At 57.7% G+C, this 15,981-nt stretch overlaps 4 protein-coding genes across 4 annotated transcripts; 2 read left to right on the plus strand and 2 right to left on the minus strand.

Annotated features, from left to right (window-relative positions):
- The first annotated feature begins 4,170 nt into the window (after window positions 1-4,170).
- On the plus strand, window positions 4,171-5,277 carry LOC116997138 (progonadoliberin-2). The gene is made up of 3 exons (XM_033061411.1): window positions 4,171-4,323; window positions 4,911-4,976; window positions 5,061-5,277. The coding sequence occupies exons 1-3, from the start codon at window positions 4,186-4,188 to the stop codon at window positions 5,079-5,081; spliced, it is 225 nt and encodes a 74-aa protein (XP_032917302.1). The 5' UTR covers window positions 4,171-4,185; the 3' UTR covers window positions 5,082-5,277.
- Window positions 5,278-6,545: 1,268 nt separating this feature from the next.
- On the plus strand, window positions 6,546-8,977 carry MRPS26 (mitochondrial ribosomal protein S26). The gene is made up of 4 exons (XM_033061410.2): window positions 6,546-6,808; window positions 7,324-7,461; window positions 8,019-8,142; window positions 8,375-8,977. The coding sequence occupies exons 1-4, from the start codon at window positions 6,546-6,548 to the stop codon at window positions 8,504-8,506; spliced, it is 657 nt and encodes a 218-aa protein (XP_032917301.1). The 3' UTR covers window positions 8,507-8,977.
- Window positions 8,978-9,301: 324 nt separating this feature from the next.
- LOC116996687 (neurophysin 1-like) lies at window positions 9,302-10,757 on the minus strand. Its single transcript, XM_033060615.2, has 3 exons — window positions 10,608-10,757; window positions 10,326-10,527; window positions 9,302-9,469 (listed from the first exon to the last, which is right to left on the minus strand). The coding sequence occupies exons 1-3, from the start codon at window positions 10,725-10,727 to the stop codon at window positions 9,420-9,422; spliced, it is 372 nt and encodes a 123-aa protein (XP_032916506.1). The 5' UTR covers window positions 10,728-10,757; the 3' UTR covers window positions 9,302-9,419.
- Window positions 10,758-13,021: 2,264 nt separating this feature from the next.
- On the minus strand, window positions 13,022-15,981 carry LOC116997153 (vasotocin-neurophysin VT). The gene is made up of 3 exons (XM_033061455.1): window positions 15,807-15,981; window positions 14,554-14,755; window positions 13,022-13,273 (listed from the first exon to the last, which is right to left on the minus strand). The coding sequence occupies exons 1-3, from the start codon at window positions 15,924-15,926 to the stop codon at window positions 13,098-13,100; spliced, it is 498 nt and encodes a 165-aa protein (XP_032917346.1). The 5' UTR covers window positions 15,927-15,981; the 3' UTR covers window positions 13,022-13,097.

Here is a 15,981-nt window from a genome sequence, read left to right on the forward strand (position 1 = left end):
TATTGTCATACCATCTCTCTTCTGGAGAGTTGATACAGGCTGTTATTTTGTTTGTAAATCTTTTTTTTTTTTTTTTTTTTTTCATGAGGGAGTAAAGCCTTTTTAAAAAAAAAAAAAAAAAGGAAAGAAAGATAATCCTGGATCTCATCTGAAAACAAAACCCAAACTCCCCCTCCAACCCCACCAGCACAAGCTTTTCCAAACCTGCAGGGAAATGGTTTCACATTTTTCTGCTGGTCAGCTCTTAAAAAAAAAATAAGGAGAAAAAAAAAAACAAAGCTCATTCTGTGTGTGTGTTTATATGTGAATTCCCTCATTTTTGTACCAGAAGCTAAAATCTTGCCCCCTCAGGTTCAGGCCACCATGTGCTGCTGGTTTGGAAACTGTAATTGCCACACAGCAGTGCCCAAATGTTGGGATTTCGACCCCAAAAAAGCAAACCCCAGCAAAACAAAAGGATTTTTGCTCCCTGAAGGAAAGGTCTGTGTGTTTAGAGCTGGATTGTAGAGCAGGGATTGGGGGTGGCCCTGAGCTGGTCACAGTGGCCCTGCCATCCCTGCTGGTGCTCTTTGCACCAGGTGAGCTCCATCCCCAGCTGCTGAAGGTGTCAGAGTACAGTAATTTCACAATTATAAGCTGCACCATTTTGACTAAAATTTTGGTCCAAACCCAAAGAGCGGCTTATAATCAGGTGTGGCTGATATATGGACAAAGAATGAAAAGTTGCTGTTTTAGTTTGGAGGACAGGTGTCTGCTGAGAAAGGCAGGAGCTTCTCTTTGAAATGGAGAATGTAAACCCCCTCCCTCCAAATTATTATAATTTGGAAATCAAGGGGCTTTCAGGCAAAGATATGGGAATTGGGAATAACAGTTCTTTACTAGGGAAATTAAAATAGAAATACAGCACTACAAAGAACAAACCCCAAACCCTGACACAGTCAGAGTACAGCCTGACACCCGTCAGGCAGGGTGTTGGCAGCAGTCCCATTCCATGGTGGCTGCATCCTCCTGCAGTGACAGATGTGGCTCAGCTGGAGCAGTGCTCCTGTACAAGGTGCAGTTTCCCTCTAAAGCTCCAGTGGGGATGTGGAGAAATCCGGTTTTCCTCTGGAGTCCAGTGGAGAAAGGGGCTCCCTTAGTGTCCCAAAACCTCTGTTTTTATCTTGGTAAGAAATGTTGGGCTCTTCCCCCTGGCTGGAGCAACTCCCAATGGGATGCAGTAATTTTATCAGTGCCACAGTGGGACTCAATGGCCATGAGCAGAAAATGACTGGCTGGAGGAAGGATGGGTTGTGAAAAGATAAAGAACAATGCCCTGCCTGGTTTCAATGGATGGCCCATTAGCAGAATATCTGCCATGGAGATCAGGATCACTGCCCCCACCCTCAGCACATGGTGATAGAACAGAAACCTTTGATCACACTCTGTATTGTAATGTGCAGTTTATAATCATGAAAAATACTGGCATCCTGAGAGATCACAGAATGAGGGATTGGTTTGGGGTGGAAGGGATCTCATAGAATATCTAATCCCACCCCCTGCCATGGGCAGGAACACCTTCCACTAGCCCAGGTTGCTCCAAGCCCTGTCCAGCCTGGCCTTGGACACTTCAGGGATCCAGGGGCAGCCACAGCTTCTGTGCCAGGGCCTCCCCACCCTCCCAAGGAAGGATTTTTCCTAAATCCCTACTCCAGGCCTGCTCTCTTTTAAGAAGAATCCAGAGGGTCAAGAAATATCCTGAGGACCAAGGGTGCAGAATTTATATATCATGAAAAAAACAGGTTAATGTGGTAGATTTTAATATTTTCTTTCTTCTAAAGGAGTGCCTGAGGAAACACCTTCCTTATTCCTCCTGCACTCAGGGGCACCGTGCCCAGGTTAATGGGGGAGCTCCATCCCCACTGCAGGCACTGGGAGAACTGGTTTGGATTTCTCTGGACACTCCAAACAGTGATGGGGAGCACAGGGTGGGTGGCAGGGCCCAGGAATATTGTCAGCTCTGCCCAGGGATGTCCTAGACTCAGGTTATGGGGTTGAAATGTAGGAAATTCTGGGTAAAAACAGCCATGAGTCAGAATATTCAGGTATTTCAGCTTTTTCCATGCAGGCAGGAGTCACAGGGGGGTTCAGTGGAGGCACACAGGCAAGGGGACACCCTCAGCTACACAAAACAACCCCAAAAGTTGCTTTGCTGCTGCCATCATCCCCCCTCCATCACCTCTGGTACCCCTCATCACCCCAGTGCTGATAAATTCCACCCCCTAAATTTTGGGGGCTTTGGGCCAAGGCTGTCAGACACACTCAGAAGTAAATGTGGTGACCCCAAAGAAATGGGGACCCTCCTTGGCCAGGCTTCATTTGTCCCCACAGATGTTCCACCCAGGAACATGGAGCACCCCAACAGGTCCCTCCATCCCACTGCCCAGTGGGTGCTGGCTGCTCCCTGGTGCTCTCCATGAGTTTTTCCCCCTTTTTTCCTTCATTTCCAGGATCTCAGGGGGCTTGGGGAAATTTTGGGATCTGGTTTCCTGCCCTGAGCTTTTGCCACAGCATCTGCCCTGGCCCCATCCTGCATCCAAGTGCAAATATCAGAGAGATGAGCAGCTCCTGGAGATAATCCAGGGCCAGATTCTGCCTAAATCCCCTTCCTGAGCTCTGTCCCATCCCCTGAGCTGGGAGCTTCGGGCTCCATGGCCATTGCCAGCATCCAGCCCCGTTTGAAATGGGGAGAGAACTGGGGGGTGGGGAAACTGAGGCACGGGGAATTTGCTCCCCTCCTTTCAACAAGAGCATCCCTGGAGCTGCAGAGGGACTCTGGATCCATCCTTTTCCCAGGAAATTGGAAAGGAGCCCGTGCTGGGGGGTCCCCAGCTACAATGGGGTCAGCGTGGCAGAACCCCCAAAAAGAGGTGTCATTGCAGTGCCAAGGGGATTTTGGAGGAAGGAAGCACTGGACACTGGCACGGGGACGCCGATGCCATCAGCGAGGTCCCGGTCCCCCGTGGGAACGGTGGCCAGGCCGACGTCACTGTCACCGAGCCCTTCAAATAGCGGTGCCTGCCCGGGCTGCCACCACTCCAGCGCCGGCCACCGCCACCACCGGCACCTGCCCGCACAGGTGAGAACGGCCCGGCCCGGCCCGGCACGGCACGGCACGGCACGGCACGGGGGTGGGGGGTCCTGCTTGTCCCTCATCAGACCCCAATGGGGGCGTGGGATGGATCCCTGCTGGATCCAAACCCCAGCAGCACCCCAGGGTGCTGAGTCCCTCCGGCTTCTCCAGCCCCAAAGGGCACCCAGGGGTGCTCATCCCTCTGGATCTGCATCCCAAACCCACCCCAAAGAGATGCTGGGTCCAGCATCTGCATCCCAAATTCACCCCAAAGAGATGCTGGGTGCAGCATCTCCATCCCAAACCCACCCTAAAGAGATTCTGGGTCCAGCATCTGCATCCCAAACCCATCCCAAAGAGATGCTGGGTCCAGTATATGCATCCCAAACCCACCCCGAAGATTCTGGGTCCAGCATCTGCATCCCAAACCCATCCCAAAGAGATGCTGGGTGCAGTATCTGCATCCCAAACCCATCCCAAAGAGATGCTGGGTGCAGCATCTGCATCCCAAACCCACCCTAAAGAGAGCTGGGTCCTGAATCTGCATCCCAAACCCACCCCAGCACCACCCATGGGTGCTCATCCCTTCTGAATCTGCATCCCAAACCCACCCCAAAGAGATGCTGGGTCCTGGATCTGCATCCCAAACCCACCCCAAAGAGATGCTGGGTCCTGGATCTGCATCCCAAACCCACCGCAGCACCACCCAGGGGTGCTCATCCCCTCTGGATCTCCATCCCAAACCCACCCCGAAGATGCTGGGTCCAGTTTCTGCATCCCAGACCCACCCCAGCACCACCCAGGGATGCTCAGCCCCTCTGGATCTGCATCCCAAACCCATCCCAAAGATATTCTGGGTCCAGTATCTCCATCCCAAACCCACCCCAGCCCCACCTGGGGGTGCTGATCCCCTCTGGATCTCCATCCCCCCACTCAACCCCTGGGGTTCTGCCGGACCCCAGCCACCCCAGGCAGCACCCCCGGGTGCTCAGCCCTCCCGCAGCCCCCCGGGGGTGTCCCCGGAGCGGATGGCGGTGGGACAGAGCCGGCTGTGTCCCCGCAGCCCCCCGGCCATGGCACCCCGCGGGTCGCTGCTGCTGCTGGCTCTGCTGCTGCTGAGCTGTGCCCTGCCCCGCGGCCACGGCCAGCACTGGTCCCACGGCTGGTACCCGGGGGGCAAACGGGACCTCCGGACCCCCACAAACCTCCAGGTAGGGTCACTCCCCTCCAGGTTATTCCCTTCCCTCCCGGGATGAATCCCCCACGGGGTAAAACCCCTGCTCTTGGGGTTTTAATCCCCCTGGGTTATCCCCATCGAGTTACCCTGTCCCAAATTATCCTCTCCGGATTATACCCCCTCGGAATTACATCCCTGTCCCGCGATTATCTCCCCGCCGAGTTCTTGGATTTATCCCTGCCCCAAATTAAGCCCCACTCCGGTTTTATGACCCCCACGGGCTATAATCCCCCCAGGTTATCCCCCTCCATGAATTATCCCGATTTATCACCCCCATGGTCTAAAATCCACCCCCTCCCTGAATTATCCCGATTTATCACCCCCATGGGCTGGAATCCCCCCCAGGTTATCCCTCTCTCTGAATTATGTGGATTTATCACCCCCATGGGCTATAATCCCCCTCTGGTTATCCCCCTCCCGGGCTATAATCCCCCCAGGTTATCCCCCTCCTCGGATTATCCCCTTTCCCGTGGTTATCTTCACCTTCCCCCCCGAAGCCCCCGCAGTTTACCCACCCTGGAATCCCCCCCACCCCTCCCGGTGTTTGTCCCCGTCCCGCAGCTCCCGTCCCCTCCGGGGCTCTGCCGTCCCTTCCCGTGTCCCCTGCGGCGGGAGGAGCCGCTGCCGGTGAGCGGGGTCGGGGCTGGGGGGTCCCAGGGGGGTCCCCGAGCCCGGCACTGACCGATCCCCCCTCCCCATCATCTCCCGCAGCGACCCGGGCTGCGCCCCTGAGCGGAGCCAGCGAGCCCGGCGGGACCGAACCGGGACCCCCGAGGGGAATAAAAGGGGATGGGGGGATCTGTGAGCGCTGATGGTGATGGGGGCTCGGCTGGGGGGTGGCAGGTGTGACATGGGGACGGTGGTGTGACATGGGGACAGGGGTGTCCCGGGGGTGGGATGCATCCCGAGAGGGATGCTGTCTGTTTTGGGGGGTGTCTAAGAAGATGATATCGTGTCCCCTGTGTCCCGTGGGTGGGGGTTTGTCCCGAGGGGGATGCTCTGTCTCTTGGGGATGTGCGAGAAAGGGATATCGTGTCCCCTGTGTCCCGTGGAGTGGGAGTTGTGTCCCCAAGGGGATGCTCTGTCTCTTGGGGATGTGTGAGAAGGGGATATCGTGTCCCTTGTGTCCCGTGGGGTGGGACTCGTGTCCCAGGGGGATGCTCATTCTCTTGGTGGGTGTCTGGAAAAGGGGATATCGTGTCCCCTGTGTCCCGTGGGTGCGGGTTGTGTTGTGTCTTTTGCGGTACCGTGTCTCGTGGGCTGTTCCCTGGGGGATTCCTTTTCCTTAGGGTGCCGCGTCCGTGTCCGGCGGGGGCTCTGCCCTGTCCCTGTGTCCCTGTCCCTGTGTCCCTGTCCCTTCCCTGTGTCCCTGTCCCGTGGGAGGGATCAGTTCCACAAGGGGGTGACTCTATCCCATGCGTGTCGGTGTCCCTGTCCCGTGTAGGGTGTCTCTGTCCCACGGATGTCCGTGTCCCGTGGGGTGTCCCTGCCCCTGTCCGTGTGTCCCATGGGTGTCCCTGTCCCGTGTAAGGTATCCCTGCCCCACGGATATCCGTGTCCCGTGCGGTGTCCCTTCCCCTGTCCGTGTGTCCCACGGGTGTCCCTGTCCCTGTGTCCCTCTGTCCCTTTCCTGTGTCCCTGTCCCTGTGTCCCTGTCCCTGTCCCTGTCCCGTGGGAGGCATCAGTTTCACAAGGGGGTGACTCTATCCCATGCGTGTCCGTGTCCCTGTCCCGTGTAGGGTGTCTCTGTCCCACTGATGTCCCGTGGGGTGTCCCTGCCCCTGTCCGTGTGTCCCACGGCTGTCCCTGTCCCGTGCAGGGTGCCCGTGCCCCATGGCTGTCCCTGTCCCGTGTAAGGCGTCCCTGCCCCATGGATATCCGTGTCCCACGGCTATCCCTGCCCCACGGCTATCCCTGTCCCACGGATGTCCCTGTCCCGTGTAAGGTGTCCCTGCCCCACGGATATCCGTGTCCCACGGCTGTCCCTGTCCCACGGCTGTCCCTGTCCATGCCAGTGTCCCTGTCCCTGTCCCACGGATGTCCCCGTCCATGCCCGTGTCCCTGTCCCCGTCCCCTCCCTCCCGGACTCCATTTCCCATCAGCCCCCGCTCCCTCCTCCCTTCCCGTGGTGCCGCGCGCGCGGCCCCGCGCGGTGACGTCACTCTGTGCGCGCCGTGCCGTCACTCCCGCGCCGCCATGCTGCCGGCGCTGAGGCGCTGCCGCCCGGGGCCCGTCCCGCTCCCGGCCCTGGCGGCCGCGCTGGGGCCCGGCCCGTTCCCGGCGCTCTGTCCCGGCTGGTCCCCGCGGGCGGTGCCGGCGCGGGGCCGCAAATCCCGGCACGATCCCCCCGCCAAGTCCAAGGTGGGCCGGGTGAAGCTGCCGCCGCCCGTGGATCCCGAGGAGCTGCTGGTGGTGCTGGAGCGGTACCGGCAGCACCGGCTGGTGCTCAACGCCCTCCGGTACCGGCACGGGCTGGTCTGGGACTGGTGCTGGGGTGCAGAGGAGAGCTGGGGGTGGTTGTGGGTTCGGGTCAGGGACTGGGGAGGGTTGAAGGGCGGGGTACAGGGCAGGGAGCTGCGTGTGGGGTTTCTGGGGGCTGACTGCACTGGGTACAGGATTGGCTGGAGGGTTGGGGTCTGGGTGTAGGGCTGTGAGGCTGCTGTGGGGCAGGGGAAGGTTGGGGTTGGAATTGGGGCTGGGTGAGATGCTGGGGGCGGGGTGTGGGACTGGCTATGGGGTGGGAGGCTGGATCTGGGGCTGTGAGGAAGGGGAATGGCCACTTGGGACTGCTGTGGGGCAGTGGAGGGTTGGCTCTGGGGCACTTTGTAACAGGAGCAGGTAGATCCTGGCATACTGGGGGGTAGGAAGGGGTGTTGGGTCTGATACTGGTGGTGGGATGAGATCTGTGGGACAGAGTGTTGGGGCTGGCTCTGCTGTGGGGCAGGAGCTGAGTGCCCTCCCCTCCTCCTGGCAGGGCGGAGTTCAGGGCCGAGGTGCTGCAGAAGAAGCGGGAGGAGCGGCTGGCTGCCGCGGGCTCGCTGGAGGAGCAGGAGGAGCACCGGCGCCTGATGGCCTGGAACGATGAGGAGAACGCCCGGCAGAGGGCACGCAGGTCAGCACAGCCCTGCAAGGCCGGGAACCCTGCCCTACCTGCTGCTTAGGCACCACTGAGCTCCTTACAGCCTGCTCTGTATTGGCAGAGAAGCTTGGGCAGGGTCACTGTGGGCTGGGATTTTTCCCCTTGAGGCCTCACCTCAAGTGCTGTGTCCAGTTCTGGCCCCTCAGTTTAGGAAGGATGTTGAGATCCTGGAGTGTGGCCAGGGAAAGGCAGCAAAGCTGAGGAGGGGTCTGGAACACAAATCCTGGTAGGAGCAGCTGGGGGGGCTCAGCCTGGGCAAAAGGAGGCTCAAGGGAGACCTTGTCACTCTCTACAGCTCCCTGACAGGAGGGTGCAGCCAGGATGGGTCACAAGAGGACACAGCCTTCTCCCCCCTGGTTGATTCTGTGATTCTGGGAAATCCTGACCTTTTAAAATGAATTTGCCTGTGCAGCTGTCGTGGTTCCTGTGCCTTTTCCTGCTGAGGGCCAAGTCAGGGTGCTCTGGGCAGCCTCCTCTCCTGGGGATGGAAGTGTCACCTCATCCATCAGATTTTCCTTTCTGTCTGGCAGAGAGGAGAGGCTCAGGAAACAAGAGGAGGAGGAGAAGAGGAAGAAGTTAGAGATTGCAGAGAAACAAGCCAGGAAAATGGAGGCTTTCGTGGAGGAGAAGGAGAAAGAGGTTCTCCAGCTGCAGGTAAGAGCAGCTGGTGCCTCCTGGGGAAGCAGGCTGCCAGAATTCCCTGCCAGGGAGCCATGTGGAAGCCGTGGGCTTGTTTTGCACAGATTTTTCAGCTGGCAGCTGGGAACACAAGCGTCAGCACCTCCCAGGGGTGTTGACAGCACGTGGATGGGAGAGAGCTTGAGCCAGAGCTCTGGGAACAGGGTGGGATAATCCTGAGGGGGATAATCCTTGTCCTTTGCTTCAGGAGGAAGCCAAAAACTTCATCACCCTGGAGAACCTGGAGGCAAGGATCGAGGAGTGCCTGGACAACCCCCGGAACTACAACTTCGCCATCGACAAGGACGGGCGGATCGTGAAGCGCACGGTGCTGTCCTAGCAGCCCTGCATGGGGCTGCCTCAGAGCCCCACACAGCTCAGATCCTTCCTCTGAACAGATAAACTGACCACAGGAGTGGTCAAGGAGAAACCCTGCTGCTGCCAAAGGGTTAATGCCTGTGGGAAAGGGGTGGAGGGAAATCTTGGAGGCTCCAGCAGCCTGGCTCAGCCCTGGTGCTGTGCCTGTGATCCCACCTCCCACATGTTTGGATCTCTCCTGCCTTCTCACACAGCATGTGAGGAGGAGCAGGAACAGTCCTGAGGCAGAGCCTGGCTCTGAGCTCCTCACTGTCAGCTCCTCTGGATGCTTCCAAAGGCAAATGAGGGCTGAATGAATTTGTAGGAAACACTGACTTTCCCTTTTCTTTTTGTTGTTGGGGAAAGGAATGAATTCTAATCTTGATTTCACACTTTAAACCCTCCATTGCACATCCCTTGGTGTGGCTGAATAATTAAATACGTCTGAATGATCCAGGATTTTTGGTGTCTCCTTATTCCTCCCTTCAGCTGAAGGTGTAGATAAAATTGTAAAGCCTTTGGGTGTTCTGGGTTGTTGGGGTCTTGCAGGCTGTCAGGTTTGTCCTAAAACTTCTGGGTTTGGGCTGCCCAGCATTGAGCCTGGAGTTTGCTGTGGTTCAGCCATGGTTTGCAGGTCTCCCTCCCTCCCTCCCTCAGATATTTGGCCTGAAATCCTCACTTTTTACCTCCACTTTTTCCAGAAAATATCTTTTCCTCTCCCTCCCAAGCCTGCACGTCAACCAGGTGAGCACACAAACCCCACAGACTTCTGCCTGGGTTGTTTTTCTGTCCAAGTTTTATTTCTGTTTAAGCTCATCACTTCAGTCTGAGTCACAGCCCAAGGCAGGGCTGGGACAGTGATGGATGTGGATCCTGTGCCTTCTGTCCTGGGTGGGCTACACAAACAGCATCTCCTGGTCACAGGATGAGTCAGTGCTGCAGCCCTCTGAGGGGAGAGAGGGGGGAGTGTGGTGTGAAAACAGACAGCACCGACCAGACCCCAGGGACCCCCCAAAACGGGCCCCAGAGACCCCTGAAACAGCCCCCAGAAATCCCAAAACATTCAGAAACCCTCTGAAACAGCCCTCAGGGACCCTGAAACAGCCCTCAGAAATCCCCAAAACACCCAGAGACCCTGAAACAGCCCCCAAGCATTCCCCAAATCAGCTCCCAGAGATCTGTGAAACAACCCCCAGTGACCCCCACAAAACAGCTCCTAGAGACCCCTGAAACAGCCCCCAGAAATCCCCAAAACATTCAGAAGCCCTCTGAAACAACCTCCAGGGACCCCCAAAATCAGCCCCCAGAGCTCCCTGAAACAGCCCACAGGGACTCCCCAAACCAGCCCCCAGTGATCCCCACAAAACACCCTCCAGAAACCCCCAAAACATTCAGAGACCCCTTGAAACAGCCCCCAGGGACCCCCAAAATCAGCCCCCAGAGATCCCCAGAACACCCAGAGACCCCAAAACCAGCCCCAGGGACCCCCCAGCACTGGGGTTTGATGAGCTCGTGCTCACCCCTCTGATGAAACCCGGGATTTATAGCAGAGTTTAATTTAGGGAGAAGGGTGGGATTTTGAGAAAAACATCCTGCACTTGCTCAGCCTCCAAAATTTCCTTTCTTCCTTAAACCCTCCCAGTCTCGTCCCTTCCTGGATAGGTCATGGAGCAGGGTCTGGATGGATGGATGGATACACGGATGGGACAGAGCCAATCCCTCGCACATCCTCCCCTCTCCCACCATCCTACAGAGCCCTGAATTCCCTGTGCAGCGATCCCGGGATGCCGTGCCCCCCTCACCGGTGCTGCAGCAGATGCCGGGAGCAGCGCAGCTCCCTCCGGAGCCGCAGGGTTTGCGTCCCGACTCGCAGGGGGTGGGCAGGAAATTTTCCTCCTGGCACCGCAGCGTTTCCGAGGTGCCGATGTAGCAGCCCAGCTCCTCCCCGCAGCAGATGTTGGGCCCGAAGCAGTGCCCCTTGTTCCGAGGGCCGCAGGGCAGGCACTGCTCGGGGAACAGAGGAGAAGGATGTTAGGAGAAGGAGAGGAGGGGGTTTGGAGCGCTCTGAGCCCTCCCGGACCCACCTTCCTGATGTCCATGTCCAGCGCCGCGCGTTTGCCCCCGATGGGACAGTTCTGGATGTAGCACGCAGAGGAGAGAGCCAGGAGCCCCAGCAGGCAGAGAGCCAGAGCCTTGCAGGACATGGTGGCAGGATTTTTGGCTGCCCATCCCAACCCCTGGCCCTGTATTTATAGTCCTGGCTCCTGCTTAGGGATTCTGGCACCGGCGTCACCCGTGTTCCTTAAAAACCACAAGGCATTGCTTCCCACAGCACAGGGCTCGGCTAATCACCGGAGGACGTGAGGTCAAGGACAAGGTGTCAGTTTTCTCCTCCGTGATGGGGAAACGTGTGGAGGTTGTGGATGGGGCTGGCTGGACGTGTGGAGGTTGTGGATGGGGCTGGCTGGACGTGTGGAGGTTGTGGATGGGGCTGGATGGACGTGTGGAGGTTGTGGATGGGGCTGGATGGACGTGTGGAGGTTGTGGATGGGGCTGGCTGGACGTGTGGAGGTTGTGGATGGGGCTGGATGGACGTGTGGAGGTTGTGGATGGGGCTGGATGGACGTGTGGAGGTTGTGGATGGGGCTGGATGGACGTGTGGAGGTTGTGGATGGAGTCTGGGCTTTGGGGACCCTCTCAGCCACCACTCAGGGCTGCTGAGCTGAGCTGGGGTGTGTCCCCCTCTGGCATGGACAGGGTGAGGATGAAGAGGGCAGCTGCAGGTGGGGTGTGTCCACCCCTCCTGGGGCATGTGCTTCCCTTGGCTTCAGGTTTCTTTGAGTGGGAGAAGCAATCCCATATCCTCTGGGATGGGGAATGTTCTTGTTGAGCTCATCCACCCACCCTTAGGGGATGCTCAGGGACTCACCCATCCCATCCTCACTCACATCCATCCAACAGCTCCACAGCCACGAGAACACCAAACCTCCTGGGTAAAACCCCAAATTTCCCCCCTGCTTCTCCTTGGAGCTGCACACAGGGGTTGGATGTGGCACACCAAGCCCCACCCCTGCCCTGAAGCAGCGCTGAGGATGAGGCTGAAGGCTGATGCAACACCCAAGGTCCTGCTCACCCCAGCCCCTTGCCTTCCTTATCCCAATTAGGAGCTCCCCAGCTTGAATAAATTTTCCTGCTGAGGACAAAATCTGACGTTCACTGAGATCATTACCCTGCACCACCTTAATTGAGAATTAGGCAACCCAGAGCCGGACAGCCGTGACCTTTTCCTGTCCCTCTGGCTTGCCTCAAAATCCATCACTTAGCACAGCCAGCACGAGGGCAGCCAGGTCCCTGTCACCATCCCCGGGGTCAGTCCCAGTCCCTGGGGACAAGGCAGGCACTGGGATCCGTGGTGATGGGTTGGGAATGGGGCTCAGCACCTGCTGTGTGCAGTCCCAGCAGCTCAGCCTGGAGGGAGGAATTGTCATCCTGGCTGCTCCAGGGGTGCCCAGACCCCTGCAGGATGTGTCTCAGTGGGGGAAAAACCCAGATATCAACCCCTGGTGGTTTTGGGGGATTCGATTTTTGCCTGATGGAGCATTCCCAGCTGTGCCACACATTCCCGGTGCTGCAGGAATGTTGGGGGTTCACATCCTGCACCTTGGAAAATTCAGAGTGTTAGAGCAGGGCTGAAACCTCAATTCCCTCATCCCAGCCTGGTGGGATGCTGGTGTCACCCCTCTCCCCACGATTTTGGGGTGATTTGGGGTTGTCCCCCCTCCCCAGGGCTGGGATGGGAAGCAGGTCCTGGATCAATGCTGCATCCCCTGCAGGATGGGCAGGATGGATCCCGCGGGTGCCGGGGAGCTCCACCTCCCTGGAGGTGCCACCTCCCTCAGGGACACTATAAAGGACGAGCTGTCCCCTGTGCCGTGGCCAGTGCCAGCCCGGAGAGACCTCGGAGCAGGGACCCGCAGGGTAAGGGAGCCGGGAGAGGGTTGGGATAACGGAATCCCAAATTTTGGGGGGTAGCAGTGGGATAAAGGGGACTGATCCTCCCTGTCGGTGTCCAGAGGGGATGGGGAAGGATGAGCCCAGCCCTGGAGGGGCTGTGGAGCTGGGATCCCAAACCTCTCTTCTCTTGAGGGATTTGGGGCGCTTTTCCTTATTTTTTATCATTTTTAGTAGATTTGCCGTGCTGATTCCTGAAGGCAGCGAGGTCCCGAATCTGCCCCAGAGAGGGGCTTGGCCACGAGGTAACACGAGGGTGACACATCCCAGCTGTCCCCAACCTGCTGTGGGTGGGATTCAATAACCAGATCCCAAATTCCAGCTCTACCTGAACTCCTTCCCCTTGCCAGCTACAAGGACAGGACCAAACCCTACACCCAGCCCAACCAACCCCGTGCTCTCTGCGGGGATTTGGGGACAGAAGACACCTCCAACACCCCCACCCTGACCCCCCACCAGCCATCCCCAGTGCCCAGCACGAGGCCAGCACAGTGCAGGAGGATTTTATTGGGTCTGGTATGTACAGAGCCGAGCTGGGGGGGTCGGTCAGGCTTTGGGGGTGCTCAGAGCAGGGGGTGCTTGCCCTGCTGCTGCTGCTGCTGTCGGTTTGCCAAGTGCATGAGCTTGAGGAGCAGATCCCCGGCCGAGCCATCCAGCACCGTCAGGTTCTTCTCGTCTGCCGCCTCCTGAGCGCTGTCGCTGCCCTCGTCCAGGCAGCCGCTGTCCATGGAGCACGACTCTGCCGCGGGAAGCAACACGTGGTGATTGATGGAACGGGTTCTTTGGGATCGCCAGGGGGTTGTTCCGGGCTGGGGAAGGGGTTGGTGGCAGCCAGCGGAGCCCGCACAGCTCCAGCGCCTGTTTTAACCAGGATGGATTTTCTGGCACATCAGGGAGGCTGTGCTGGCCGGGGAAAAGCTCGTGGTGGGTCAAGAGGAGCTCTGAGCCCAATCCTTTAGGATCAGAATGGTTTGGGTGGGAAGGGACAGCAAAAACCATCTTATCCCATCCCTACCATGGACAGGACACCTTCCACTCTCCCAGGCTGCTCCAAGCCCCATCCAGCCTGACCTGGGACACTTCCAGGGGCAGCCACAGCTTCTCTGAGCACCCTGTTCCAGGTCTCCCCACCCTCACAGGAAAAAATTCCTTCCTTACAATCAACCTGAATCCAACATCAAACCCAGATTATCTCTGATGGCGCCAACACCGCTTCCACTCCATGCCTCAGTTTCTCCTCCATACCTCAATTTCCCCTCTATACTTCAATTTCTTCTCCATGCCTCAATTTCCCCTCCATGTCTCAATTTTCCTTCCATGTCTCAATTTCTTCTCCATGTCTCAATTTCTTCTCCATGCCTCAATTTCCCTTCCATGCCTCAATTTCCCTTCCATGCCTCAATTTTCCTTCCATGCCTCAATTTCTTCTCCATACCTCAATTTCTTCTCCATACCCCAATTTCCCCTCCATGCCTCAATTTCTTCTCCATACCTCAGTTTCCCTTCTATACCTCAATTTCTTCTCCATACCTCAATTTCTTCTCATGCCTCAATTTCTTCTCCATACCTCAATTTCTCTCTACGCCTGAATTTCCCTCCATACCTCAATTTCTCTCCATACCTCAATTTCTCCTCCATGCCTGAATTTCCCTCCATGCCTCAATTTCTTCTCCATGTCTCAATTTCTTCTCCATGCCTCAATTTCTCTCCACGCCTGAATTTCCCCTCCATGCCTCAGTTTTCTCCTCCATGCCTGAATTTCTTCTCCATGCCTCAATTTCCCCTCCATGCCTCAATTTTCCCTCTATACTTCAATTTCTTCTCCATGCCTGAATTTCCCTCCATGCCTCAATTTCCCCTCCATACCCCAGTTTCCCCTCCACACCTCAATTTCCCCTCCACACCTCAATTTCCCCTCCATACCCTAATTCCCCCTGCACACCTCACTTTCCCCTCCCTACCCAATCCCCCCACCACCGCTCTCCCCGTGCCCTCTCCGTGCCCTCCCTGTCCCGGTACCGGCGGTGCAGCAGATGCCGGGCGCGGCGCAGCGTCCCCCGGAGCCGCAGGGCTGCCCTCCGGCCTGGCAGGGCGAGGGCAGGAAATCCTCCTCGGCACAGCGCCTGGTCTCCGCCGTGCCCAGGTAGCAGCCCAGCTCGGCTCCGCAGCAGATGCCCGGCCCGAAGCAGTTCCCTCTGTTGCCGGGGCCGCAGGGCATGCACTGCGGGAAGGAGCTGCCTCAGTGCCCGCACCCCAAAAAATTCCTCTTTGTGTTAGAAACCCTCTGTGCCAGCGCGCAGCAACGGGGCCCTGCCCTGCACACCAATGCCAGGGAGTTTGGGGTGGTTTTGTGCACCCAGGGTTCTCTCCCAGCCCCGTCACTCTCCTCCAGCATCCCCTCCCAGAGCTGCATCAGTCAAGGCAGCATCCCATAAAGCAGAATTCCCTCTAAAACAGCATCCCACAGAGCAGCATCCCTCCCCAAATCATCCCACAAAGCAGCATCCCACAAAGCAGTATTCCCCTTAAACCAGCATCCCACAAAGCAGCATCCCACCCAAAATCAGCATCCCACAAAGCAGAATCCCACAAAGCAGTATTCCCCTTAAAACCAGCATCCCACAAAGCAGAATCACACAAACCAGCATCCCACAAAGCAGCATCCCCAAATCAGCATCCTTCCCCAAACCAGCATCCCCCCTAAACCAGCATCCCCAAATCAGCATCCTACAAAGCAGAATCCCACAAAGCAGAATCCCACAAACCAGTATTCCCCCTAAAACAGCATCCCACAAAGCAGCATCCCCCCTAAACTAGCATCCCCTCTAAACCAGCATGCCCCCCTAAACCAGAATCCCACAAGCCAGCATCCCACAAAGCAGCATCCCCAAATCAGCATCCTTTCCTAAACCAGCATCCCACAAACCAGCATCCCACAAACCAGCATCCCCAAATCAGCATTCTTCCCCTAAATCAGCATCCCCCCGTGTACAGAAAGCAGCTCTCCCCACCAGCCCCTCTTGCAGGTGCCACGCTGCCACCAGCGCTGGTCACTGTGACCTCTGGGCTGTCCCCAGACCTCCCTGTCCCTGAACCTCTTCTCGAGGTGCCAGCAGCACTTCGGAGCGGTCACCGATCCACCACTGCCCCAAAAATCCCCTCTGCTCCGGGCAGTGCGGTACCCAGGGGTGACAGGGATCTCCTGCACCCCTCGGAGCCCCCCTGTCCCCCCGGAGCTCCAGGCCGTGTCCCGGACACCCATCCCGCTGTACCTGTCGCAGAGCTGTGTCTGCCAGAGCCCGCTTGCCGCCCCGGGGGCAGTTCTGGATGTAGCAGGCGGAGGACAAGGCGAGGAGGCAGAGGAAGGAGAGGGGCAGCGAAGGCTCTGCCATGGTGCAGGTGCCAGGGGAAGCTGCTCCAGCTGCGTCTGGCCCCGTGCTGAGAGAG

This window comes from Catharus ustulatus, chromosome 5, assembly GCF_009819885.2.
Source record: "Catharus ustulatus isolate bCatUst1 chromosome 5, bCatUst1.pri.v2, whole genome shotgun sequence".
Lineage (NCBI taxonomy): Eukaryota > Metazoa > Chordata > Aves > Passeriformes > Turdidae > Catharus > Catharus ustulatus.